The 27,093-nt window shown below is 38.3% G+C and overlaps 1 protein-coding gene and 1 long non-coding RNA gene across 13 annotated transcripts in view; both read right to left on the bottom strand.

Moving 5' to 3' along the window:
• Positions 1-27,093, bottom strand: part of LOC124392977 — a 74,400-nt gene that overhangs the window by 14,031 nt on the left and 33,276 nt on the right. For 5 of the 12 annotated variants that reach the window (XR_006927254.1, XR_006927252.1, XR_006927253.1 and 2 more), the window contains one exon: positions 1,427-1,558. The exons of 4 other annotated variants lie outside the window; for them this stretch is intronic. This is a non-coding gene — a long non-coding RNA (uncharacterized LOC124392977). Of the gene's footprint in view, positions 1-1,426; positions 1,559-11,613; positions 12,260-12,354; positions 12,537-25,448; positions 26,303-27,093 lie in introns of those variants that run through there. 3 more of the 12 variants (XR_006927257.1, XR_006927262.1, XR_006927260.1) reach the window with 2 other exon arrangements.
• Positions 21,714-24,482, bottom strand: foxb1a (forkhead box B1a). Its single transcript, XM_046860300.1, has one exon. It carries the CDS (start codon positions 23,938-23,940, stop codon positions 23,032-23,034), a length of 909 nt encoding a protein of 302 aa, XP_046716256.1. The 5' UTR covers positions 23,941-24,482; the 3' UTR covers positions 21,714-23,031.

Consider the following 27,093-nt stretch of genomic DNA (forward strand, 5'->3'; position numbering starts at 1 on the left):
CCAGGGGGAGCCTTAACTAGCAGCTTTTGTAACAGCCTAATTTTCATGCCAAGTGTTTTAAAGGATTATAATAAATTGTACCAAATGCATGTTATATATAAACTTCAAGGGCATATAAAATTATAATGTACAACTCCATCTTAATTTGTGTATTTATAAAAGGTGATTGACTGGTAAATCATTGGAGACGAATGATCCGCTGTGGCGACCCCTAAAGGGAGCAGCCGAAAGAAAAACTAGAAGTAGTAGAAGAAAAAAAAAGTAGAAAAAGAAGAAGAAAAAGAAAAAGAAGATTTACTGGTTAATCATAATAAATGACGTTTAATCCAAACATAAAATCTTAAAAACGAATTGGGCTACGTACTTCAATGTGGCTCTGTCCTCTCAGTGGAAAGTTAATCTAAATGTCTCTCTTACATGGCAAGAACTATTGTACAGGTTTGAATAATATGTTTAATATTCAAATAGTCAAATATTTGTAAGAATGTACAGATAAAACGGTCACTGCTGCTGTAATCATTAATTACAGGCATGTATATGTCTGTTATGTTCCTTGAAATGTCCTGTATGTTGAAGTTAAACAGGGGTTGTTAAGCACAGACCTAAATAAAGATTTAATCTTGATTAAATAATTTGTCTGTATATATCTGTCTATATACATATATACACACATACTGAGAGAGAGAGAGAGAGAGAGAGAGAGAGAGAGAGAGAGAGAGAGAGAGCAAAATCCTTTTATATCTTGGCCAAATTTTAGAGCTAAGAGTAAGATTTTATCAACTTGAAAATAAAAGACTGAAAGCATCATGCATATCAACAACAGCATCTGTTCCTCAAACATTTGGTGTTGGTAAACAACATATTTAGGCCTAAAACAATGTGCTTCCCCGATGACCAGAATTATTTATGGAACTAAACAGAATCCGACTGTTAGCCATATGGGACTTCTTTCTAGATCACTACGCAAATGCTTGCTGCTCTCATTTCTGGTGTCAACCGAAACCTTTAAACACAAATACTCTTTAATTGAATACAAACTGTTGTCGTCTATGAAAACATAGTAAAATCCCATATGTGGTTAAAACATTGGTTAGTTCAATTAGAGGCTGCTAATTAAGACGATGTTATCAGCTCCCGACTTTTCACATCTGTATGTGAGCGGAAAAGAAGTGTAAAAATATAAGAATAGACCTTAGCTGTTAAACTCGAGGGTTATCACAGTCAGTATCTTGACATGACAGAGTCAGCCAAAAGATGACAAGAACAAATGAAAGGAGCTACTAGCTTTGTAGAAAAGCGACACACCTAATTGAAACATATGTGCCTCTTTCAAGTCTTTGGTCTGTTCTTTGGTCTGAGAGGCTGTTGCTTTGTCCAGACTGAGTGGTTTGTGCACACTGGTGTGAGTGGATAGGGGGTGAATCACCTGCAGAAGTGTTCATCCTGTCTCTTTCCAAACATCAGAGACGAGGGCTTGTGCCAGAGTAGGAGACAGATGTTTCGAGCTTTCGTCTTTGGTTCAGCAGACACTGTTGTTGGTATGCAAACAGTCATTCACCTTCAACACAGGAAATTAGGAAGCACTTAACAGCAGCCTGAATTCTGTAAGTATGTTTCAGAATATTTATCTATGGCTACTCTAATGTTATCTTAGTTTAATGAGAGCTAAACTCACCTTTTGATCAGATATTTAATTGTAACAAGCACAGGTGTTAGCAAGTGCCTACTATTTATGATTTAGCACTCAGCAAGGGACCAGTGAATCTGTTCCCTTGAAATAAGTGTGAAGTTTTGAAAAAACAAGTAAGAAGATCGTAAAGTTTTTCAACGTGATATTAAAAATCTTTTTTTTTTTTTTTTACATTTTATAACAGTAATTGTACTAACTTTTATGTACTACTAACATTGTACATATTTTTCTTTTTATGACTTTAATTGAGCAAGTCACTATAATCCATATTTAATTAAAAAAATATTCAGCAATTAAAAACTACACTATATAGCCAAAAGTTTGTGGTCACCTGACTATCACACACATATGGATCCTCCCAAACTGTTTCCATAAAGTTGGAAGCACACAATTGTATAGGATGCCAAAAGTATTAGTGGAAGAACTCAAGTTTACAGAGCCCTGACCTCAACCCCACTGAACACCACTGGGATGAACTGGAACACTGACTGCACCCCAGGCCTCCTCACCCAATATTTGTGCTTGATCTCACTAATCATCTTGTGGGTATATGAGTACAAATCCACAATGCCATGCTCTAAAACCATGTGGAAAGCCATCCCAAAAAGAAGAAGAGAATAGGAAGAGAATACATTTTTTGGTCATTTTCTTCTTTTGACTGCTCCAGTTAGGAGTCGCACAGCAGATCATCCGTCTTCATACCCCCTGTCCTCTACATCTACCTTTTTCAAACAAACTACCTGCATGTCTTCCTTTACCACATCGATAAACCTTCTCATTGGTCTTCCTCTTTTCCTCCTTTCTGGTGGCTCCATCCTCAGCATTCTCCTACCGATATACCCCATGTCCAAACCATCTGAATCTAGACTCCCTTACCTTGTGTACAAAATGTCCTACATGCGCTGTCCCTCTAATAAACTCAGTTCCAATCTGTCCATTCTCGTCACTTACAATAAAAATCTCAACATCTTCAGCATTGCTACCTCCAGCTCTGCCTCCCCTCTTTTACTTAATGCCACTGTTTTTAATCCATACAACATCACAGGTCTCACTACAGTCTTAAAACTTTCCCTCTCACTCTTGCAGATACTCTTCTATCACAAATCACTCCTGCCACTCTTCTACACCCACTCCACCCTGCCATTACACTCTCCATTACTTTACACTGTTGACCCCAGGTACCTGAACTCCTCCACCTTCTCCACCTCTTCTCCCTGCAACCGCACCACTTCACTGCCCTCTCTCTCATTCACACACATGTACTCTGTCTTACTCCTACTGACTTTCATTCCCCTTCTCTCCAGTGTGTACCTCCACCACTCCAGGCTCTTCTCAACCTGCTCCCTACTCTCACCACTCAGCCTGGCTTCCACTACTCTTTTCCATAACTTCATGGTGTGACTGATCTACTTTATTCCCCTGTAGTTACTGCAGGTCTGCACATCTTCTTTAATCTTAAAATCTGGTACCAGCACACTTTTTCTCCATTCCTTAGGCATCCGCTCACCTTCCAAATTCTTGATTACCTTTTCTTTTGGCTGTCCTCTACAAATCTTGTTAAACAATCTGGTTTAAAACTCCACTGCCGTCTCTCCTAAACATATCCACGCTTCTACTAGTATGTCATCTGGTCCTACTGACTTTCCACTCTTCTTCCTCTTAATCGCTGCTCTCACTTCCTACTTATTAATCCTATCCGCTTCCTGTTTCACCATCTCCACATCATCCAACCTTCTCTCTCTCTCTCTCTCTCTCTCTCTTATTTTCCTTATTCATCAGCTGCTCAAAATACTTCCTCCACCTTCTCACTAAACTCTCCTCACTAGTCAACATATTTCCATCTCCATCTTATATTGCTCTAACTTGCAGAGCACATCCTTCCCTGCTCAGTCCCTCTGACTGGGCAATCGGTACAAATCCTTTTTTCCTTCCTTAGTGTCCAACTTCTCATACGGCTCCTCATATGCCTTTTCCCTAGCTTTTGCCACACCCCTCTTCCCCTGCTGCTGCATCTCCTTGTTCTCCTGCCTACTTTTCTCCTCTCTCTGCAGAACCCAATTCTGTTTCGCCAACCTCTTTCTCCTTATGCTTTCCTGCACTTCCTCATTCCACCACCACGTCTCTTTGTCTTCCTTTCTATGTCCAGATGTCACAACAAGTACGTTCCTAGCAGCTGTCTCCCTTATCACTTCTGGAAATTCCTTTAAGTTGCATCTCCTACATAGAACATGTCCCAATCACCAATCTCTCTTTCCTAGGTACATCTACAACTTCATCTAACTCTCTCCAGAATTTTTCACCTCCAATGTTTCTGGCATTACTCCCTTTACAATTGGTCTCCTGAACACACAACATGTCTACCGTTCTCCGCTCCATCATATCAGCTACCTCTCTTTACCAGTCATAGTACTAACATTTAAAGTGCCCACTTAAACCTCCACTTTCCTAAACTTCTTCTTTTCCTGCTGTCTCTATTGAGGTCTTCCTCCTCTCCTTCTCCTGCTAACAATATCTGTGGCGGTCGTTGGTAACCCGGACCTCGACCGATCCAGTATGAATTCTGATTCGTGATCCGCATGTTTGATTTGGCACGTTTTACGCTGGATGCCCTTCCTAACGCAACCCTCCCCATTTATCCGGGTTTCGGACCAGTACTAAGAGTGCACTGGCTTATACAGTATATCCCAAATGAATGGGTTAAGAGAACAACATTGTTCTGGTCATATAATGTATATTTTATATAGACGATATATAATCTGTAAAATGTCTTTTTATATAAACAGGGTGTGTAAACAATTTTTAATGCATTGCTACTAAGTGGAAATTGAGGAAAAGGGAAGATGAACAGGATTCAAACAATCAGGTTGTTTATCCATGTGCTTTTTGCTGTGTCAATCAGCAGCAGGTGAGAATACAGGACGAGCTCCCCAGAGAGTTGTGGAGCCAGCAACAGAGCACTTACTAATTCATCTTCCTGCTTAGACTACATCAAATACCTCGTATAAACAAGTTGTCTTATTGTCACTGAATATGATTATAAAATGTAACGTCTGGATTAAAGACAGATATAACACACAATAATGAGTACCCTTATAATGTGTACACCACTTAGAATGTGTACAGGATTTACTGTTGTGCTACTATTTGGAAATAATGTTTAAAGCCAATAAATAATGTAGCTGTTTTTATAAACCCAAAGGATATATAAACACTTATTACTGATGATTTTGTTAAATAAACAAAATCCTATAATTTGAAGAAAAAGATAAAACCAGGAGGGGCTGGAAGCTTTAATAACACAATGCATGAATCATGAAGGGAAGATGAATATGGGAGACCTGCTCAATTAAATGGTATTTAGCCTTGAGCATAGTACAGCAATAGATCTGTAAGGCAACATACATAACCTAGAATTCCTGCATCCCTGAGGCTTTAAAGTTTCCCACTGCAAGAGGTCAAACCTTCCATGATCTCTCATAATACAGGGCCAAGCACCAGGCTCTCACCACCACAGAAAGGACCCTCATTCTTCACATCACAGCTACATGTCTATGAATGGTATCGAGCGTCTGGGCCATATGAATAGAAACAATGGTAATGCGGCATGTACGGATGCAGTATTCCTGCAGGACGTCGGAGAGGGGGGCTAGGCAGGGAGTCTCTAAGCTGCTGTCATACCTCACGTAATTATGATTAACGATGTACCTGGGAAGATGTTCTCTCCACTGCGTTTACACTGAGATGTGTTCACTAAATATTATCACTGCGGCGGGAGGCTGCCAGGGGGTCCGCTGATGGGGCAGGAAACAGGAGAGGCACCATGCAGGAAAAGGGCTGCCTCACATTCACATTTGGGAAGGAGACTAAATAGCGTTACATTTGCAGTTTAGGTGTCTAAACTTTGTGCTACTAGGTATAAAAACAAATGCAAATGTATGTCACAACACTGGCAATTAAACACGCTCACTAAAGTAATGAGAACAATCCTCATTAATTCATTATGCAAGCAGTGCTGGTGATCCATGTGCTTTTCACAGAAGCACCATAGATAATGTGAAAGAATCATCAAACATTTGGGTAGCAAAGATGACTATTATTTGTATTCAATACATATCTTATTTGGTACATTATAACTAAGACTAGAGGGATCATAGATTGATAGATTTTCTTCCTGGCCTGAACAAGAAGCTTTCTCCATGTAGCAGAGGGCTCGTTCTCTCTCTCTCTCTCTCTCTCTCTCTCTCTCTCTCTCTCTCTCTCTCTCTCTTCTTAACCATTTTACTTTTACATATGCACTCTCACCCTCTCACCTTCTCCTTCTTTCTTACCCACAGGCTAGATTGTTATAAATGCTGTTTATGGTCCTGCTATGACAGCTGTGAAGGGCAGGGATGGCAGAGGATGCAGCCACAGCATATTTCCTCAATGTCTGAATATGTTATGGCATTGTAAAGGATCCAGTCTCATAATGAGTAGACTCATTGTTGCTGTCCTCCTCATAGTTGGACTGGTTCTATTTCTGTCCTTGATTTTCTTGATGTGGAGCAAAATATTTTATTCTCACATGTGTGCTTAAATATTAAGTCAAATATAAAAATATGGTAACAAAAATTTTACATTAACATTTAAAATGTATAAATTTTAAATAAAATTCCTTTCAGTAGTAGAAATTCAAGAAATGTTAATGGGCACAATAAGGGATTTAACTAACAAAATAACAAATTTAGGTTTATGGATATCTGGCAAGCCATAACATTTGTAAACTTAGGCACTAAAAACATTCTCAAATAGAAAATCAACAATCACAATACTGATTTTTAATAAATGTATTTAAATGCTGAGAAAAAAAAAAACACCACTTTACATATCAAGGACATAATTAACCATGGCTTCAATAATTTTGATTGTTCTATGGTCTCTCCAACGTACAACTGCCACATGCTTTTATAGTACGTTATCAACTTTCATACGTCTTCTGCTAAGAAAAGTGACAGTGTTGAGAGACAGCCACCCCAGCTAGACATCCTTGTCCTTCATCCCTCTCCCTCAGCTATATGCTTTATTGCCAACAATAAAATATTTTACTGCTAAATAAATTGGGATCGTATTGAAATGCTGCTCCTATATATGTCAGTGAAGACCTACAATTATTTTCTAGCATTGGCTAGCCCATAGTTTATCATAATGTGAGAAGTGCAACCGGCGCTGGTACACATCATTGGCTTTTCTTGCTTAGTTAGATCGTGAAGGTCAGAGTTCCATAGGCTTTTATGGCTGTTTAACTTTGGAGAATTATCACATGTGAGGATGCATGCTGATTTACAGCCCAGAGAGGGGCTGCAGTCAGACATGCAGAGTTTAAGGGCTGGCAGGCCAGGCTACTTAATAATCATCTACCCCAGTGCAAGTGTGCACATAGTAATATAAGATTAATTGGTTTACTTGTAAAATGCATGAGTGTTTTTGCAGCTTATAAGTGAAAATAATTGATTAAGATATATTTGTGTTTAAATATTATTTCCTGCAATTGGCTCTTGTTGCAAAAGCCAACTCCCACCTGCTTCCAAGTGTGTGAGGTCATTTAAATCTTTCTTCCATAAAAGCAGGGCACACTACTGATGGAAAATGGCAAGGTGACATTCAATTTCCATTTGTTAATTAGTATTTTCATGATTAGGGCAGATTCTACACATGCCCAGGCTCTGTAGGTATATAGGCTCATAATAGTGTCTGCTTTCAGTACCACAGAACTAGTCTGCTTAAACGGATAAGAGTTTGCATCAAAATACAGATATATATAGATAATATAGATAATATAGATACTTCATTTACTTTATTCTAATGATCATTATACAGTTTGGTTTTCATTCCAAGATTACAGAAAGATCACTCGATTAATTAGCTGTTTTTGGTCTTCAAATGACTATTTAGTGTGTCACTTATTTAACTGATAGCAGAGTGACATCGTCTCTTTGCAAATACGATCGAAGAGCCCTGTTGTAAGTTATATCAATATACTTGTCCTATAGTATAGAATGTGTGCAAAATATATATTACCCAGACCCAAACCAAAGTGCACATAACTCAAAAAAACATGTTTTAATTATAAAAATATTCAGTGGATTAGGTGCCAGGAAAATAAGTCTTTTTAGCCTCCTACAAAAATCTCTCTCTTTTGTCAGCATAATCAACACAGTGTGCATAATTTATATTAATTACTTAAAAATGCTACGCATGATCTGAGAGAAAAAGTAAAGAAGTTTGTTTTTTCATGTTTGTGCCTATTAGCCCCAAATTAATTAATCCTGTTCCCCATAACTAAACTGAGCCATGAGCTATATTAATACATAACAGTTTCCTCAGTAAGGAAATGAAGTACATGAAGAACTGCTATTATTTTCACAAACATTTCCACAATTAATATAGCTGAAGTGAAATGAAAGCAAATGTGTCCTATTTCCTGATCTAAATCACATCTTTCTGTATTAATAATTAATCGTAGGAGAAAGGCCAGTTTGCAAAGATGTAGAGAGCAGAACATACCTATTGCATGTTACACACATAAAGCTGTATTTCAGCCACTAGAGGGAGAGTTCATCTTTAAAGGAGTGCTGCAGCTCTCTATGAACTCTTAACTCTAATTTCAGCCATGACTGCAAACACATTATTGAATATTCAATTGCATATTATAACAAAAAAAAAAGTCCTGGGCCTCCTGGGCATACAGAATAAACTTCATCAACACAATGAGTAAACTTCAGTTGTCCTTTCTCCACAGTGTTCAGCCCTTTTTTTCAAGCGTCTGCATTTTACTCCTTGCCATCCATCATCCCATTCTGAAATACTTCATCACTTTTTTTTTTCCAGGGAATGTTTGTTTTGTTGTTTGTCAACATGACAAGAGAGATGTGCTTTCTAAAGCGCTGTGTTAAAGAAGCACCCTGAAGAAGAATATACACACGGTTGCCATGGAACCTATTCATGTGTAAATGTCTTCATTTAAATATTTTTAAGAGGATCAGTTCAGATTACGCCAAAGTTTGACAGAGATAATTCGATGGCTTGTGTAACGACTTTGTTCACCCGGGCAATAATTCATGGCACGTCAGTGTACCCCAACAACCCACATATTTAATTAAGTTTACTTTGAAAAATGCGGACTTATAAGTGGTTTCTCGAATTATGTCAACTTACTCAAAGAAACTAACCTTGGCACACTCTCCAAATGAGATCAACATTACTAATCTGGCTCACTTCACACTTCACTCCTTGCTTTTAGATTTTATATATAAGTGGATTACAAACCCCACTTAATAAGTATGAAAAGTAAAGTTTAACATCTTTTTAAAAATGGTGCACCATTAACCACTGGTAAAAACAAACAAAAACAAAATTGCCACACACAATAGTTCAGAATTATTCTGAATATAATGCAAAGCCATAGCTATGTTTGCCAGACATTTATATCTGCAATTATATCTGCTTGCATTATATGATAAACATACCATGGAGACCCCCTAGTATTTGGGACAAGTAAGGAGTGCTTAAATATTTATGCCTAAGCCTCTTGAGGCCTGCTATTAGTTGTGAGATGTTTTACTTTCGGAGACTGACACAGCGTTCTAACGGTCATTAACTACAGGGGTGACAGGGACCTCTGGGTCAAACATTTTGAAGCAACAAAAGGCTGTGATAGAATCACTTGGTGAGCCCCAAATTACTTCTGTGTCATTGCTGAACAATATTTCCCCCAAAAGCATTCCTCCCTCCGTTAACGCCATGACCCTTTTCACTGCATATGGAAATGATTGTTTGTATATGGCACTAGAGGATGAGATGGCAAGCAGTTCACGGACATTGTTGCTGCCAGCGTCAACCCCCAACAGACCAAGCACTGCCCTCCCCCTGTTTTGTTGTGCTTTGTGAGAAAAGTTGATTAAAAACAGGTTGGGACTGAAGACCGGGAGTTGAGAATGAACATGTTGGGGTGGAGCGGTGAAGTTGGGGAAATCAAACATACAAGACCTCACAGGAAATAGCATAAAAACATCCACAGACATGGGAGTCCTTCTAAAAAGAGAATTCTTTAATGTGCCTGTGAATATAGCTTTATTAAAGAATGGAAAAATATCTAATATACTAAGCTCCAAATATTTTTTTCAAATCACTGGTACCTAACTTAATGTTGTATACTGATAATAATCAGCATCCCAAAACAGATTTCAATAAATACATCATCAAATTTCTGTCAGTGCATGGAAATCCTAAAGGATGCACCTTCCTAACCTGTATTCCCTCCATGACTGACAATGCAGGGGGAATAATACATGAAGAACACAGACCCAATCAGATGGATGGCAAATGGCTTCCAAAAAGGGGCTAAAGGACAGAAGAGGCAGGGAGGCTTCAAATCCCCTCTCAAGCCTAAGTGGGTGGTCCTTTCACTGTGGGGTAACCGAGCAGTCACCAAGCATTCGGAGAGAGGCCAGTGAAGGCTCGCTCTTCAGCCTCACAGCTCACCAATGTGAGCCATACATCCACAGAATGATATTCACGCAACACTGGGTTTATTTAGAGCCCTAGTGCTGGCACTGGACGATCAAATGACAGCCAGAGTTTGAGCCCCCCCTAAGGATTAAAATGATTCAAGGAAGAAAAAGGAGAATGACTTGAGAAAAGAAGTGATTCAGGGGAAAGGACCGTTTGCAGGGATTTAATTCAAACATGAACTAAAGTTACAGCAGGCTGCTGTATAATAAGATGAACCAAATCTGGGGCAAAATTTCCCAAATTCAGAAACAAATGTAATACTCACTATGTTTAATAACCAGCTTGATAATATGAATCTAATGACATAACAGCAGGAAGTATTCACACTTTACCATCTGCTGCAAAATCCATGGAAGCGGTATTTTCAGTAAAATATTCCTCTCTCTCTCCTCTCTTCTCTGTCCTGCCTCCCGGAGGCCATGGGAACACTAACATGCTTGAGCAACCTAGTGTAATGCAGATTTACTACATAGTGTCACACTCATCACACCTTGCCATGTCAAATAAAAGGCTGTTAAAAAAGGTAGAAGAAAAAGACTGACAGGCAGGTGGATGCCTGTGTCAGAAACACCGTTCTCTCTCTCTGGCTGTACACGAGACAAAAGAGAGTAGTGAGGAGGAGTATGTGAACACTTGTCACACAAAATGGGATTTTATTGGAATATTGGGGGAAGTTGTTCAACTTTGACAAAGAGTTGTCAAAGAGTCAGATTAAAAATTCCTTCTGCTGAATACATTAGCTATTAGAGAATGCAAAATTTTATGTCTTCTTGAAATGGTATAGATTTGAGGCTGATTTTGATTCATTATAAATTACTTGAATATGTATCGATATTTATAGTTATGTAGTTTTTTTCTATTGTAACAAATCATAGGTAATTTAAGCAAGCCAGCTGCCAAACCCTAACACCTTTTTCACTTAAAGGTTACAAATTACCAAGACCCCTCCAAAACGACTCAGGAATAATGGGGTACTAGTGCCTAGCAGCAAAGCACATTAGAACTGTTTAAGTTGGCCCCCACAAAGTCGCACATTTCAATTATTTCAAAGCAGCCTCCAATTAAAAGCTGCAAACATGCTTTTTGAATGCAAACTAACACAATTAAAAGTGTTTCAGGAGTGTATTAGAGGAATCAGTTCTGAATTAGTCCACTGAATACACAAGCCCCCCCTGGTTTCATCTCCTGCTCCTTTCAGCCTGGCCTAGGAAAGAGGGAGAGGGCTCTTTTTGAAGTCAAAGGGGTTTTCTTTTCTCACTCTCCTTCCTCTCTTTCTTTCGCTCTGTCCCTCAGAGGAAAAGAAGATTGAGTCAGCCTAATCTGCTACTTGTACATTTGAATGTGTAGTGAGCAGAGATGATCCCAGTTGCCTGATAATGGCCCAGGTGCAGAGACAGTGGCCGTGGCTAACTTGTTCTCAGCGGGGGCTGTATATCATGGAGGGGCAGGCCACCCTTTGAAGATGCATGCCTGCTTTCAGCAGCTGATTTGTGGCTGTGAAGGCCAGTGCTTTACAGCCGTGCGAGAGCCCCTTTAGACCTACAGCTGGAGAGAGCGCAGAGAGCCGCCCAGCTTTCTGCTGCATACTTAAGGGCCCTCAACTACATCACTGAGCTGCCTAAGCAGATGTTTGAGGCATCATTTATTTAAAGGAATGTTACAGTAGCAGACAGAGCAGACATGAATGCTGCTGCTGCCACTTACTGTGAAATATTGCACAAGTTATGTATAACATTCAACGGAAGCCTTGGTATGATGTCAAATTCTGACAAAGCTCCTGCATGAATTTTAAAACGTGCTGAAAAAACGTTTTAGATACAACCTGCCATCTCTTTCTCTTTTCTGGACTGTCACTTATTCAGTGATTTAATTCACTTATTCACACTTCTGGTTCTATTTGCACAAACCATCAAGAAGGTCAAGAGAGGCAACTTTGTTTGACTTATTCTTTGACCTGTGTGACAGGACAACAGTCACTGTTCCTTCTTTCACTTCCATGCTGCCCCTCCACAGTGCCACCTAATGAAGTCAAAGAAAGAAAATTAGCCGCGCATTGCATGGGCCCCATTGACAGTGTCATTAAGGTTTCCTGGTACAGGGTTGCCCACACTCACTCGAAGGGTCCTGCATTCCGCTATTGAGATGGTTATCTACACTGGTAGACAGAGAAGTTGGCGGCCTGGTAGCGGGCTCCGGGGGGTGGGGAAAGTGGGGGCCGCCAGTGTCTTCCTCCCCCGGCTGGATGACAATTAGCAATAGGGAGCAGCTTTGGACTGCCATTCATGTCCATCTGAGACTAGGAGAGGGAGAGCAGTTTTACTGCCATTGAATTATGGCCATTCTTTTTTCTCAAGCCCTCAACCGCACACTAACAGCTCTGCGTTAAAACCACCCATCCTGTGCACCTGTGAGTGAGAGACTGCCCTTTCACATTAAGTCAAATCTTTTACCACCACTAATCTATGCTTTAATAATAATAATAATAATAAAAATAATTAACAAAATAATAATAAGAGAAAGAAGAATAATAAGAATACAATGGCATAACAACAAACATTTCAATCAAGAATAAGTCATTCTGTTTAATACAACAGTATTTAATGTGTCATTGTTTGTAAGAAAATAAAGTTCTTGGGGCCATAGCAACTAAATAATTAGACCTTGCAGTTGGAACATACATTTGCTGTTGATTTATCTGGGATATTAAGCATTTCCATATTTATCTAGGACCTCCATTACATTTCATCAACAGGAGAAGCTTGTATTTCATTGATTATATATATATATATATATATATATATATATATATATATATATATATATATATATATATATATATATATAATTTTTTTTTTTTTCATGCCTAGAGTAAATAAAGAATTGCAATCAATAATGAGACACATCAGTAGTAGAGTAATACAATGTTAAAATGAAGCCCTGTTCACTAATCACTGTAAGAACAGGAATGAATGTGAGAGAGGGTGTGACTGCAATAATAGAGGCACCTTTAAAGTTAGGATGAATAAAGACCAGAATGTCCAGGTCACCTGCGTTGTTAAATAGAAGGCGTGGGTCATGCCATAGCCTGAGGCAACACTTAGATTGAACTCTCAGCTAAAACCAGCATTTAGGTCAAATAATCAAAGCTATAGAAGTTAGAAGGCCTGGCCTCTAATTCAATTAGCCAAACAAGATTATCTGCATGTTGACTCCACATATTCAGTCAAAATTACCAACAACACACTTTGCTAATGTTCATCATTCTTCAAGTCATTAACAGTATTATGATGACGATGACTGCATTAAGAAAGAACGTGCTGATAAAAACAAAGTATTTTACTCTTTTTAGTGGTATATTGTGAACCATAAGGATTTTATTTCTTCCTATTTCATTACTCTGTGATTCTTTTAATCAACTTAAAATAACCTACATTCATTGACATAATCAGAGTTCAAAAGTACTCCTCTGAGAAATTCCCATGTCTGGATTGGGCATAGTGTGATGGAGATAACTCCAAGAATTAAGTTGTTTCTTGTCTTGTTTATTTACTGCCTCATTAGCATCCACAACATAAACATGTTCAGCTACACTAACCAACAAAGAGCCTCCTGAGTATTATGATTGCAGTGAAAAGCACTATTACCTGAACTCCGTAACTAAAGTGATGTGTAGGTAGCCTATTTAATTGGTTTTTAGTACAATTATACAGCTGTAAAAACCTAGAAATCATAAACAAAGGAATATTTGTAAAATACTGGCAAAAGATATACAGTGCAGTGTTATTAGAAATAGTGTTCATAACAGTATATCACAAAGCACCTCTTTACATAATTGCATGATGAAAAGATAAGTAGTGCTTTAATGTGTTTTAAACACTACTTATAATGAATAATAAATACTTATACGTTATAACACATATTACTTTTATTATACACTATTTGTAATGTATAAATGCATAAATAATGGCACAAAAGTAATACTTTTACAAAAATATGTTTTTAAGTTATTTGTTTGTTTATAAGAATAATCTGATACATTTTATATTAAATAAAACAATATTTTTATGATTGCTAGTTATGTCAATAACATGCAACTTTCTCTCTCTCAGAGTCTAAATTTATTACTCGCTTCATACATAAAACTCAATTGCAGTGTGGATCTTCTTAGGAGTCTGGTCTGCCCACAGATTTGCAGATGGTTTCAGTGTGTAGCTCTTTTTCCCGTGGAGGATAATCTCACTGGGGACCCTGGCACAGGCACAAACCTGCACAGTGCGTCCTCCATTCAGAGATGTCTCAAAGCTGCCATGGGGGAGACTAGTGACTTAACATAAATTAGACCACCAGGGAATGGGGAAATCTTGCTTTGAAAGAGAGCAATATTGTGGCTGAATAAGGAAAGTCTATATCCGGCGAGTTAATGTGTAAAAATAAAAACAACAGACTAGTTTTAAATACTCATATGGCGTTTAGGTGTGCATGTGCTCCGTAGTGCTCCATAGTGTCAGTAAATCAAAAACACACAGTCAATGTTAATATCATATAGCAAAAAAAAGTATATTTCAGTATTATATGGGAACTTAATATAGAATGTTTACATATTTTTAACTGCCATATGTGCACACAGCTGATTTCTAGTACCAATTAACATACCAATTTGATTGTGGTTCTTCATTTAGGCTTGCCAATTTTTCCCAGGTTTGTACTTGATTTATTTTTTTCTCCATTCTATATTTTTTATTTTTCCAGGGCCAAAATAACAATTGCATATACCTCACATATTCTGAAATTCTGGCTCCAAAACATTGCTTCAGTTTATTGATGTTCATACACAGCTTTCTTAGGATCCTTTTTTCTGTTGATGTTGATTTGCTGGCATGCCTGGGATAATTGTCTTTTTTACATGATACAATTTCCTCTGCATTGGAATAGTGGCCTCACATTTGTCTCAAGAATATTCTGTTATAAAATAGACTTTGTTGTCTTAATAACTTCAAATTTCCCAGGACCTATGGCAAATATGATGTATTTGGGTTTTGCCAGACATGGTGTTGTGCATGATAACCAAACATTTCCACTTTGGTCCATCAGTCCAATGGATATTGTTTCATAACTTTTGTGTTTTGTTTTGTTTGCTTTTGCAAACCTAAACTGTGTTCTTTTTGGAAAGAAAGTTTTTTTCTGAGCCCCACTTTCATGAAAGCCATGACTTACTTTTGATCTTGCACTGAATTTAATAAACACTCAATGGAAACCTTAGCAAATGTCATGAAGGCAAACTCATGGTAATTTTCAAACTCTTTAGAGTTGGCCTAAAACCTAAAATTGCTGATAGTTAACTTATTTTGGCATTTCATTAGTAATACCTGGCTGATATTTACTCTCTTAATGACTGACAATTTAAGACGGGTGCACAACAGCATGTTGGTTTACATTTTATGACGAAAGAAATACATATCTTTTGTCAGGGTTTTTTGTCACCTGAGCTTTCTGGTTTGTTTATAGAAGTTATTGTGGAATTTAAGTAGATTTGGTATTCAACCCTTGATTTAAAAAAAGTGTAGGTTCTTATTCCTATGAAAACATTATTTCACACAATGTCACGTCTAACAATTGAACACATTTTTCACTTAAATCTGAAAACGTATGCTTATAATAAATGTGATTTTCTCCCAATTGTAAAAGTTCCTGACATTAACGACAGGCTAACCCACATTATTGGCTGCACACCCTACCTGTGGTGTTTCTGAGAACCAAATATAGCATATATAGAGTCCATCCAAAGCTTTCCTCTAAATCTAGGATTAACAGCTTACTGTTTGTTATTTTGCTGTTTGTTAATGGTGGGACCTTGGCTGTGTTTGCAGTAGCTGTGCCTGAGTGTAGTGGCTCGCTGAAGAGGATACTTCAAGTGTGATTTACTGTGAAGGAACACAGGGAGCACCAGTGGCTGCTAATTAACCCCACATTGTGCTTCTCTAACAAAAGCACAAAAGAACAAAGTCGAATTTAAATGTAAGAGATTATCACGATAACAAAAGTAGTGAATCATGCTCTTGATTTGGAATTTTCACACTGATCGTGACAACATGGGATTAGATCAAAGACAGATCAAGTTACATTAGCGGGACAATGGGGCCTTGTTATTCAGCAACAAGAGGCATCCATCTGCATGTCACAGAGCCCCATTACAGACTGCTTCCTCTGGATTTAAATACAGTACTGTGAATATCAAGTCTACAAAAGACGTGTCCTGGATGCTGATGGATGTTCCTCAGGGAGTGCCATGTAGTATCTAATAATCGTCCACTACATCCTTTTTTGTGGTGACCGACGTGGTTTAAAGCAAATCCACCATTTTTTTTTTACCACGTGCAGCATCCGTGTTCTCTGAATTCAATTCAAATGAAACCGTTAAATAATCATTATAGGTATATTATTACTATCAGTATATTACTACATCTCGAGTAATTCTTCAATGCTGATATTCTTTCAATAGGTAAAGAGAAGGAAGAAGAGACCGGGTGCTGTCAGGGTTCACAGCTTTCTTTTTTCCACCCAGTAGAGAAATGGCCTGGGTAAAAGGTGCACTCTCCTGACACTGCTAATCATCAGCAATTCAACTGACTGCTGAGTTTGGCCTTTAGCACTTCTTGACTCTTTTTCTCACCTCTACTGCCCCTCCTGCCTTTGAAGTACAACCGAAAGTGTTATTTTATGACTCGAGATAAAGATCTCAGAAAAAAGGGGGGCAATAAATTACCTGTTGTGGCAGCTCTGCAGAGGGAAAGAGTTAAGGTACGAAGAAATGCAGCAGAAGCTGTTAGAGCTATAACATATCTAACACCTTAGTGTAAAGATCCTTTAGCACCCGAACACCATGCTCTACCTTTCTGAAGAAAGATACCTTCAGTATAATTACCTAACATTAGTCAAATATTTAAACCACTGTTTGTCTGTTTACTTTAAGCATTGCGTTTACTTCGAGTCATCCACATGACAAGCCGAGACAAAGCAGAGGGCTGTTAATAACACAGACAACGGCTGCCTGCTCAGGGAATGTGCAGCATACACACAAACACACAGGTTAATGTAAAATATGCACATCAGCAAATTATCTACTTTTAAATGAAATGAATGCATCACACAGACAAGTTTTTTTTTGTGGTATGCTAAATAGCAAACAACACAGCAATCCCAATAGTTAATTCTGATTAAACCTCTGAAGTAATCTACAAGTCAGCACTCATTCAGCAGTTCGCTCAGCTACGTTCAGTTTCATATTGTAATAATCTGGATGACTGCCAACCCATATTGTCCTGAAAGATTAATGTTGCAGATTGCAAAACTCAAAACAATATCACGGTTTTCCCTATTTCCCAGTTTGTATCAAAACTCTTGGTAAAATCTAAAGCTTTAGGCTAGAAGCCAAATACAGTAAAGCTTTATGAAATATGATGTAGAAAATGCTCAGGTCTGGCATGTGATTGGCTGCTTGGCATGCTTTAAGTGTGTCGCTGCTGCCAGAGCTGGAGTCTGAAGTGTGATAAATGGGAAGCGTTGCAACTCACGCTGGGCTGTGTTTGAACCTGTGAAGCCCCAATGTGGCTACATGGTTCATCTCTGTCTCTGCAAGCCAAAACAGGTGTGGATCACTTTTAGATGGGCTTGAATGTGCTATGACACGTTAATTTATGGGTTTTATTACAGAAAACTGAAAAAAGTACTGCAATTTAAACCTGCAAAAAACTGTAGAACTCACTGTGCACACGAACAGGATTTCAAAATAATATGTAATTAAGTGCATTAGGTAATAAGGTTTTGCTTTAAGCAGCTACGCTGATAAATTAGGTGTGAAGAGGTGAACTCAAACAAATGTGCTTTTGAGACTGCTGTTCAGCTGGCCTTGGTGAACCATTGAGACAGAACAACACTTCTAGTGTGAGTTCAGGTGAAAGCAAAGACCTTTAAAACTAAGATCCTGTCTAATGGTTCCTATTATCGCCTTCCTGTGATAATACACATCCTTATCTTGCATAACAATTAGTCCTACTTTCCCTGCTCCTGCTATGCTAAGTCATTCCCATTAACTCTAACAGGGAGCATAAGAATTGAGCATTGGGTAAGAGACCAGGTGCCCTCAACAGGAAAAGACCTTTTAGTGTCATTTGTTAAGTGTATTCAACAAACTAACAAAATGGCAATGAATAAAAAAAACAATAGTTCAAGTTTTAAAAAAAAGCATATTTATTTAAAATGTTAAGGAGATTATTTAGATATTTATATGTAAATATAGTTAATTTAAAATAATTGTAATCAGTGTAGTCATACTTAAATGCTATGGGTTTTTTTTTAAATATATAAATTACATGAATATTGAACTGGACATTTTCTACTTATCTACTCACTTTTAAGCCTAGTTTTATGATATGATGAAACAAGTTTCAATGCTGTGGCATTACAACTTTGGTATGTCCCACATTCAGCAGATAACCATGTCCCAGTGGAATATGGCACATGCCTCCCACTGACATAATTTGTTTCACAGTCACTGCCCAGCAGTGTGAATCAGATGTTGACATTCTAATTTCATGCACATGTGGGTGTTTGGCTCAGTCCAGCTCCCTCTTCATCGCAGCCTCTGTTGCTTTTCATGTCCACTATTGCCCGTAATTTGCTTGACCTCCAACGGTAAATGTAACATATTCATATACTCTGTATGTGTAGCAAGAAACGATTATTTGCTTATCATTAGTTTCAAATAAATGTGTAAGTCATAATAATAGAAATGCCAAGCATGTGATCATTTCACTAGAGTGAATGTATTGTGTATGAAGTAGGGAAGGAGACTAATAAAAGTAATTTTTTTTATTAATATTATACTTAATCAAGAAGGCCACAAAGCCACATAACACATTATTTACATTAAGAGATTCTCAGCTAAACTGCTACATTTATTATTTATGCTGTCTACTTCTGTTTCCAAGAACTTTCACTGCAAGGAGATTTAAAATATTTATTTTATGAAGCTTTTTCTAGGCAAAAGGCAGCTGCATTATAGAAAAAAATAGCCACTAGCAAAAAATAAACACATCAAAACTTGTCTACCTCCAGCAAGCAGTTTGGCAAATTTGCAGAGTAAACTTAATGCAACTTTTGCTTACTATAGATTAATTTTTATCACTTTAACAAACACTGTGCTGACAGCTCATAATATGAGAAAAATACGAAGGGTCCGTGCTTTGTCTTTTTTTTCTGAACTCATTCTGTCATACCATTCAAATTCAGTACAGGCACAACTCTAATAAGGAGAATGTTCCAACAGCAAATGCGGTTCTTCATATAATTAATAAATTTTATGTGTATTCACAATATATATGTGACTTTTAAAAATAGATTTAATCAATAAATAATGTGCACATGGTATGATACAAAAATGGTAAACTAACAAATACTTTTTTCATTGAACATTTGAATTAATACCTTTGACCATTTAATGTGTGTATAACATTGTGCATGATTTCATACCTACCCTTACTGCCATTGAGAAACAACAGACAGTGAAATATATTATAAACAAAGTACCAAAGTTTTGCTTTCTCAATAATATACATAATAATAAATAATGTGCCACTGTCCTTATCAACTCCCAGCAATTTTTTTTTACTGGCCATGGATGGCATGCGTTTAGCAAATCATAAATTATGCATGCTAATTACCATAGGCTTCCACTTTAATGAATTCTTTTAATTAAACTACCACGTTGTGGTTTAGCATGGCACGCTCTATATTTTATTCCCCTGCCCAAGATGACCTTCTTCTTTGTAGCATTAGAAGGTAGGGTGGGACGCAACAACAGTTTTGTCTTTGATTAGGCAACACACAATCATGCCTGTACTGATTAATTAAAAGCATGCTGAGAAGCATCATGCTCTGCTCAGATCTATACAAAAAGACAACAATTTAAAAGCTGGTTGTATATGTACTAAGGTTAACTCATTTCCCATGAGCATTTAAACAATGAATTATGCTGAGATGTTTCCAGATGACGATTATTGTACGAGTAATTGTGTCATTTCTAAATTAAATTGTGCCAGGTAAGTTCAGTATTGGAAGTTCTGGCTTTATAGCACACCTGGGATAAATAAATGTTTATTGTTTATATTAATTTATTTAACTTTATTTGCTTAATTTACTTCTTTTCCCTCTCTTTACATATAACATATGTACACACCAGTCTGTACTACAGCACAGAGTAAACAAGAATATACCACACACACGAATGAGAATAAGAATAAAACCCAGCAACTTGCAGTGTTGTGCAAACACAGTCTAAAGGGGGAGGGGTTGGATTTAAATTCCAAAGGGCTCTCCGAGCTCGTTTCCTAGTCCCCCAGTCAGCTATGTGTTTGTGAGAAATCAGCCTTTTTGTCTCTTTGGAAAAAAAGGCTAAATCTACATCGGTGGCCCAGTCTAAGTTTGCAATTCTTTGCACTTTCTATTCAGCTGAATGGGAGTGAATGAAGTGGCCAGAGACCCTTTTATTTGATCAGCTCAGTTGCATAAAGTGACGGAATTCTAATGTATTTGCTTAATATCCCGGAGAAGGCTGTTGCTCTGTGGGCGGAGATGCAAACAATACACCTGTTTCTTACAGTTTAGCCATTAGTCTAAATCTAAAAAAATAAATACAAATAAAGTAAAAATTAATTGTGCGTTAGAATGTTTTTGGCGAGCTTGGGGAAACTACCGAAAAACATGGATCAATAACTGAAAAAACCGAAAACAGAATAAATGATTATATAGGAAAAACAAACAACAAGCAAAACAAACAACAATTAAAAAAAAAAGTATTTGCATTTTTTCTGACCGGTGGAATTAATTTATAAAAATAAAAAATAAATAATGTACTTGTGCGCAATATGCGCTCCTCACACCTTATTTTAATTCCAGCCCAATTACAAACCACATCACAATTAAAGTGTGTGTATGGAGAAGAGTTTGAGGAAGGTAGTGTGTAAGAGAGTGTGAAAGTGAGCAGCATGAATGAGAGGCTGTCTGCGCTGTGGCTCTTCCACAGGAACCCTGTGCATCCTAATCAAGCCCGCGCTTCATTCAGCACGTTTAGCTCAGTGCGCCTTCTCCAAAAAAAGCTACAGAATAAACCCAATGTGTGCCTAAGAGCCTTCTCATGTGAGGTCTGAATGTAAATAAAATCAGCGTGAGGAGGGGGAAAAAGCGAATTATCGACAGGCCATTATTGTGCAAATGGTTTCGATTTTATGATAGATTTTTTTGTTTTGCAAAAGGAATAATAATAACTAATAGCAATAATATGAATAATAATAGTAATAATAATATTATTAATAATAATAATAATAATAATAATAATGTCTTATAGCTGTAGAAATAGCGCGCCATTATTTGATCAAGCAAAAGGTAAAACATCAAAAAAATAGGAAACAACAAAATGTTTAAGGTTTACGTCATTTTAATGAAAAAATATTCTGATGACCAAGTTTATAATTTAATGCAGACGTTTTGCACACTTTTTGAAAAGCTCGCATGCTCGCAGCAAAACAACACAAAGTTTCGAAAATGCATGCTTTACATCTGAACATAAAAAGTTAACAAATTTACGGCATTTAATACACATGGTCACCACGGCTTTAAATTAAATGCTCCACAAAAAAATCTCCTGTAAAATAGAGATCATCTAAAACATCGAACTAAAAAGTGCATCATTTACCACAATTTTTTTTATATCACTTATTTGCAATTATTCACATATATAACGTCTTTACCTCACCTTTTAAATGTAGTTTTCAAGTTTTCAATATGTGTAGACCCATATGTAAAATCTAATGATGATATAGATTCCTATGAAAAATAAAACAGATTTTTTGTTGTTTAATGGTACAGATTTATCGAAGAGCAGTTCATAAGAAATAAGATTTGAAAGTTTGCCAGAAGGTGTTCACACCAAATGTAACTGTATAAACCAAAGTAAGTTTAACTGTCTTTCCTGACAAATAAACTTATAAACACACAAATTATTAAATTAGAAGGACAGCATTGTTATTATTATTATTAAATTATTCATATTTGCCAACGTCCTTCCAAAATCTGGTAATGTCAGAGTTAAACTTTTTTTTGTCTTGAGGAAAAGAAATTATAAAATCTGTCTCTATCTGTACTGAGTCGGTGCAGTCAGACGAAAACTATTTAAAGCAACACACAAAATCGGAACACACGTACACATAAATTAACATCACTGCAACACGGATATAGCTTTTGCCTTGATTGTATAGCGGTAGGCTAACATTGTGGTAAACGTTTTCAAGGGCTAAAATAAAAATGAAACTTTGGAGAAGGTATTTGGCTAGGTCCTCCACCGCAAACTGCCGTACTAAATGCGATATGGTGAAACAGAACGCCTGTTAAGACTATAAACTACAGGATTATCTGGTGCGTAAAGGCGATAAATACAAAACAAACCCAATAAACATCAGCAGGCCAACCACAACCTTGAGTTTTGGGTGAAGTTGTGCATCCATTTGAACTAAAACCTTTTGTATATATAGTCTGTGGAGATTTTGTCTTAATGCAGAGTGTTTTGATTGGAGTTAGATTGGATAAATGCATTAAATCCATGAGTCAATTATATCAATGTATAGGAAACCTCATGTAGCGTATTTAGTACAGTAGTGTGAGGTTTAGGACTTAGTCGTGAAGCTGTCTACAGGCCTCCAGTTCCATGTCCCGGACATTTCCGTCATATCTGTCCCGCGTCAGTGCACGGCGACTGACTGCAGAGTTGGCGGGCCGCTCAGCGCGTCGCTCGGGTTGGCCGGACTGCTTTGGCCGGTTGCCGTGTGAGGGGATGTGGGGCTTAGAGACTGTGGAGAGTTCGAGAGAAACGCGGGCAGGTGCGAGGGCATTGGTTTGATGGGCACCGGCACGGCGGGCAAACTCTGCGCTCCGTGGCAAAGCGACTTGATAGGTACGCCGTACGCGCCGTATTCGCTTGCCACTGAAATGGGCGAAGCGCTCTCAAGAGCTCCAGCGCCGTACACGTGAGGCCAGGCTGTGGCTAGCTGACTATGTAACGGGTAACCGGCGGACATGGTGGGCATCGTGGAAAAGGCCAGCCCGCCCGGTACCTTGTAATCGCGCGCGATAATATTCTCAATGGCGAACGGGTGTTTGAAGGTGGACGGCGGAGGTGTGGTCAGGTTGTAGGCGGGCACATGTGGCAGGTGCGCTCCAGTGGCGGCCAGCGCGCTCAGACGCAGCTTGGCATGCTGCTGCTGGAGATAATGCGCAGCTTCTGACGGCTTGCTCGGTGCCAGGGGGTCCGCCATGAGCACCTTGAAGCGCTTGCGACGCCGAAGAAAGCTGCCGTTCTCAAACATGTCGCCACAGTTAGGGTGCAGCGCCCAAAAGCTGCCCTTGCCCGGCTGATCCGGCCGCCGCGGGATCTTGATGAAACAGTCGTTGAAAGAAAGATTGTGCCTCAGTGAGTTCTGCCATCGCTGTGTATTCTCGCGGTAGTAAGGGAAACGGTCCATGATAAATTTGTAGATCTCGCTAAGGGGCAGCATCTTCTCGGGGCAGCTCTGGATCGCCATGGCCGTGAGAGAAATGTACGAATAGGGAGGTTTTTGGTCGCTGTACGTGTTTCTCCCTGGACGAGGCATCCTCTTGTTTTTTCAGAGAACGAAATAATTCTGCCTGAGTGTTGCGATATTAACAATTCTCAAAGCTAGAGAAAAGCATAAAAACAACAACAACAAAAAAGGTATCAGTTTACCGGCTGTGTTTTGTCCAAGTTTCAGAGCTCTGAAAGTTACGAGGACGTTGCTGCAGCATTCGGTGTTGAAGTGAAGCTGCACTGCTGTCGCTCGGATTAGAAAAAAAAAGTCTGCCCCTTTAGACGAGCTGTAGATCAGCTTTAGCCTATAAGCAAATGCTGAGCAGCTTCCTCTGTCCGAGCCAGACGAATAGACTGATACCCTCTCTCTTCTTGCTTGATAAGGTGAGCTAAGTGCCTGCCTCCATGGCCTTCCTCGAACCATCTGATAGTTTTATGTGGTGACATGAGCAGAAAAGACCCCCGGAGCGGCGCTTCATTAATGTGCCACTTCTTTGCTATCACATGACAATCGCCTTGGGAGGAGGAGAAGGAGGGGTGGGTGGGAGAGAGGCATAATCTGGTTTCATTTACACCTATTTACACGGACACCTTGGGCCAATAGGAATCATTTCCATTTGAAGACAGAGCAAAGGGGGTGAAAAGGCTCGGCAAACCGGAATTGAACCGCGATGGCACCCAGTAACAGTGTGTGAAGGTATGCGCTAACCTTTCTGTGGGCTTCGCAGGGTGCTTGGTCTGCAATTCACGCGTACAAATGGAGCTACTAAGCAATGGGATGTTTGACATGGAAATTGGCTGGCACTAGCCCTCAGTTTGCATTGTATTGTTACGGCTACTTTTTATTCGGTTTTCTGTCACTACAGAGCTCGCATGACTTTTGCTTTTGCTCTTTGTTACGGCTCTAATGCCAATTGTACCGACAAAACAAATTTGACACTACCTGTACCACCACGTATTTGCATTTGAATCTGCTGTTTGTCTAGTTAAATAATATACCGCATGAGATGCATGTCCCTCAACTTCTAGCCATACTTTCAACCGCATGCTCCATTTATTCTCAATTATTACTAGGGGAAAAAGTCACAAGATTTCCTCATTTGCAGCTGGCAAAATACTTCATTTGTTTAAAGTTAGTTGATTAATGTAACAGAAATAGAAAATGTGTGCTATTTGAAAAAGAAAAAAAAAACCCACCTAATCTCGCCATCGATATTAAAATATTATAGAGGCTCATTAGTTCTGCTTTAAATGCGCGTGCACATCTCACAATATTAAACGCAATACACGAGCACTCGGGAAACCTCTTTATATAACAAGGGAAAGTAAGAATAAATGTAAAGATACAAAGTATCCGAACAGCAGAAAACACAAATAAATAAAGCACATTAATCAGCAATAATACACACCTAATCAATTCCATTATCTCGACGAATTATGGGAAAATATTTCATGCAATTAACACAACACTGAAAATATTTCCCAAACAGCAATACATATAATTGTTTAAACTTAATATTCAAATTTTAATAGAAATATAAAAACACACATTGGTTGGTTGCCAAGGATTTAATATGCTGGATTAGTAATAGTGCGCAAAAGCAAATGCACAAACAGCTATACAAAATAAACACAAAACCCTCATTGAAACGAAACTTCATGATGCCAGGCAGCCTTTTGTATTCGTGTAAAACAAATTGAAAAGTACTTCAGAAATGCAAATAAAGCCTTTAGGGTGGCGTTGCGAAAACTGTATAAAATATCCATAAGTCAATTATGTGAATGCGAAAACCAAATGGAAGCCTATTTTGAGCAATGGCCATTCAAGCTTTATTTTTCAGAGCTCACCAAGGGCCACCTTTCCGCTTGGTGGATTTGCAATACGGGGGACCACACACGCGCTCGCGGATTTGCTCATAATTTATGCAAATGTTCGTCCATAAATCCACAATGCGACCCTTCAGCTCTGTGACAGATCTCGAACAGAATAGGTCACCCAAGTGATCGCAAACTTAAATACAAGGTTTATACGGATGCATTTTTTAGCAATAGAAAATGGTGATGGGGAGTCTAAACAAGAATAGCCTTGGAAAAAATGAGCGGGCAGTTAATATTTACAAAACAGAAAGTAGGGGAAAGCAGTTGAGTTTCCTGGGTTGCTACACAATCTCGGTGTCAGCATCACTTTCCACTTTCCGGGATAGGAAGTCAGCTCCACGCTGCGACTTTAACACGGCGCTTTTTACATGTCACCATTTCTTTCTCTCTTCTTCACGAAGCAACTCTTTTAATGTGTCATTCCTCTGTTTGTGTATTGACAGGAAAGGGCCAAAGGATTCCGATTTTCCAGGCTTTACTTTCCCCAAGAAGTCTTCCAAACAGTCCTGGCGACGTCGATCAAACCAGGCCTTTTGTGAAATAGCAAGTATTCTTTAATAAACCTGACATTTCACACCAGTCTTAACATTGTGTTCTTTTGCCATCTCTGTCTCTCTGATTTATTATATATAACTATATAACTATAACTATAACTATATATATATATATATATATATATATATATATATATATATATATATATATATATATATATATATATATAGTTGCAATTATAATACAGTATGCAATATGCGAGGACATACCACCAACGTATTGCACATAAAAAAAAAACAATTAAGGTCACATTATCCAGCTGTTACAAACCAAATTTGCCTACATAAAGAATTATAATTTGTATTTAATTATTAAATTAATAATATTTATAATTTAATCAAACTAGAAGACATAGCTCATATTCGCGTAATTAAGTCTGTTTTTATGTTTTATTTTCTCTATATATGATTTTTATATTGTTCGCCTGAACCCTGAAATTGCCACCCTCCTCCTCCTCATCCCAGAACTTGGGAATCAGGGTAACAGCAGTAGATCAACTGTACAATGCGTGCGTGAGTTTGGTCATTTGTACGCGCTGAACAAAAGCCGCGCTAAGCCAAATTGCGCTGCACTTGTGAACCGGGACTGTGGCCTTAAGTATCTTTTACAGCGGGGGTGTGTGTGAAGGTGTTGCGGGTAGGCCATAACAATTTTGTGTGCGTCTAAAAAAAAAAAAGAGGAAAAAAAAAAAACAAAGGCGCTCTCTGCAACCATCTCAAAGTCGAGTAGTGAGGCGTAACATTCCCAGGGCGACGGGACACAAAAG

This window comes from Silurus meridionalis, chromosome 10, assembly GCF_014805685.1.
Source record: "Silurus meridionalis isolate SWU-2019-XX chromosome 10, ASM1480568v1, whole genome shotgun sequence".
Classification (NCBI taxonomy): Eukaryota; Metazoa; Chordata; class Actinopteri; order Siluriformes; family Siluridae; genus Silurus; species Silurus meridionalis.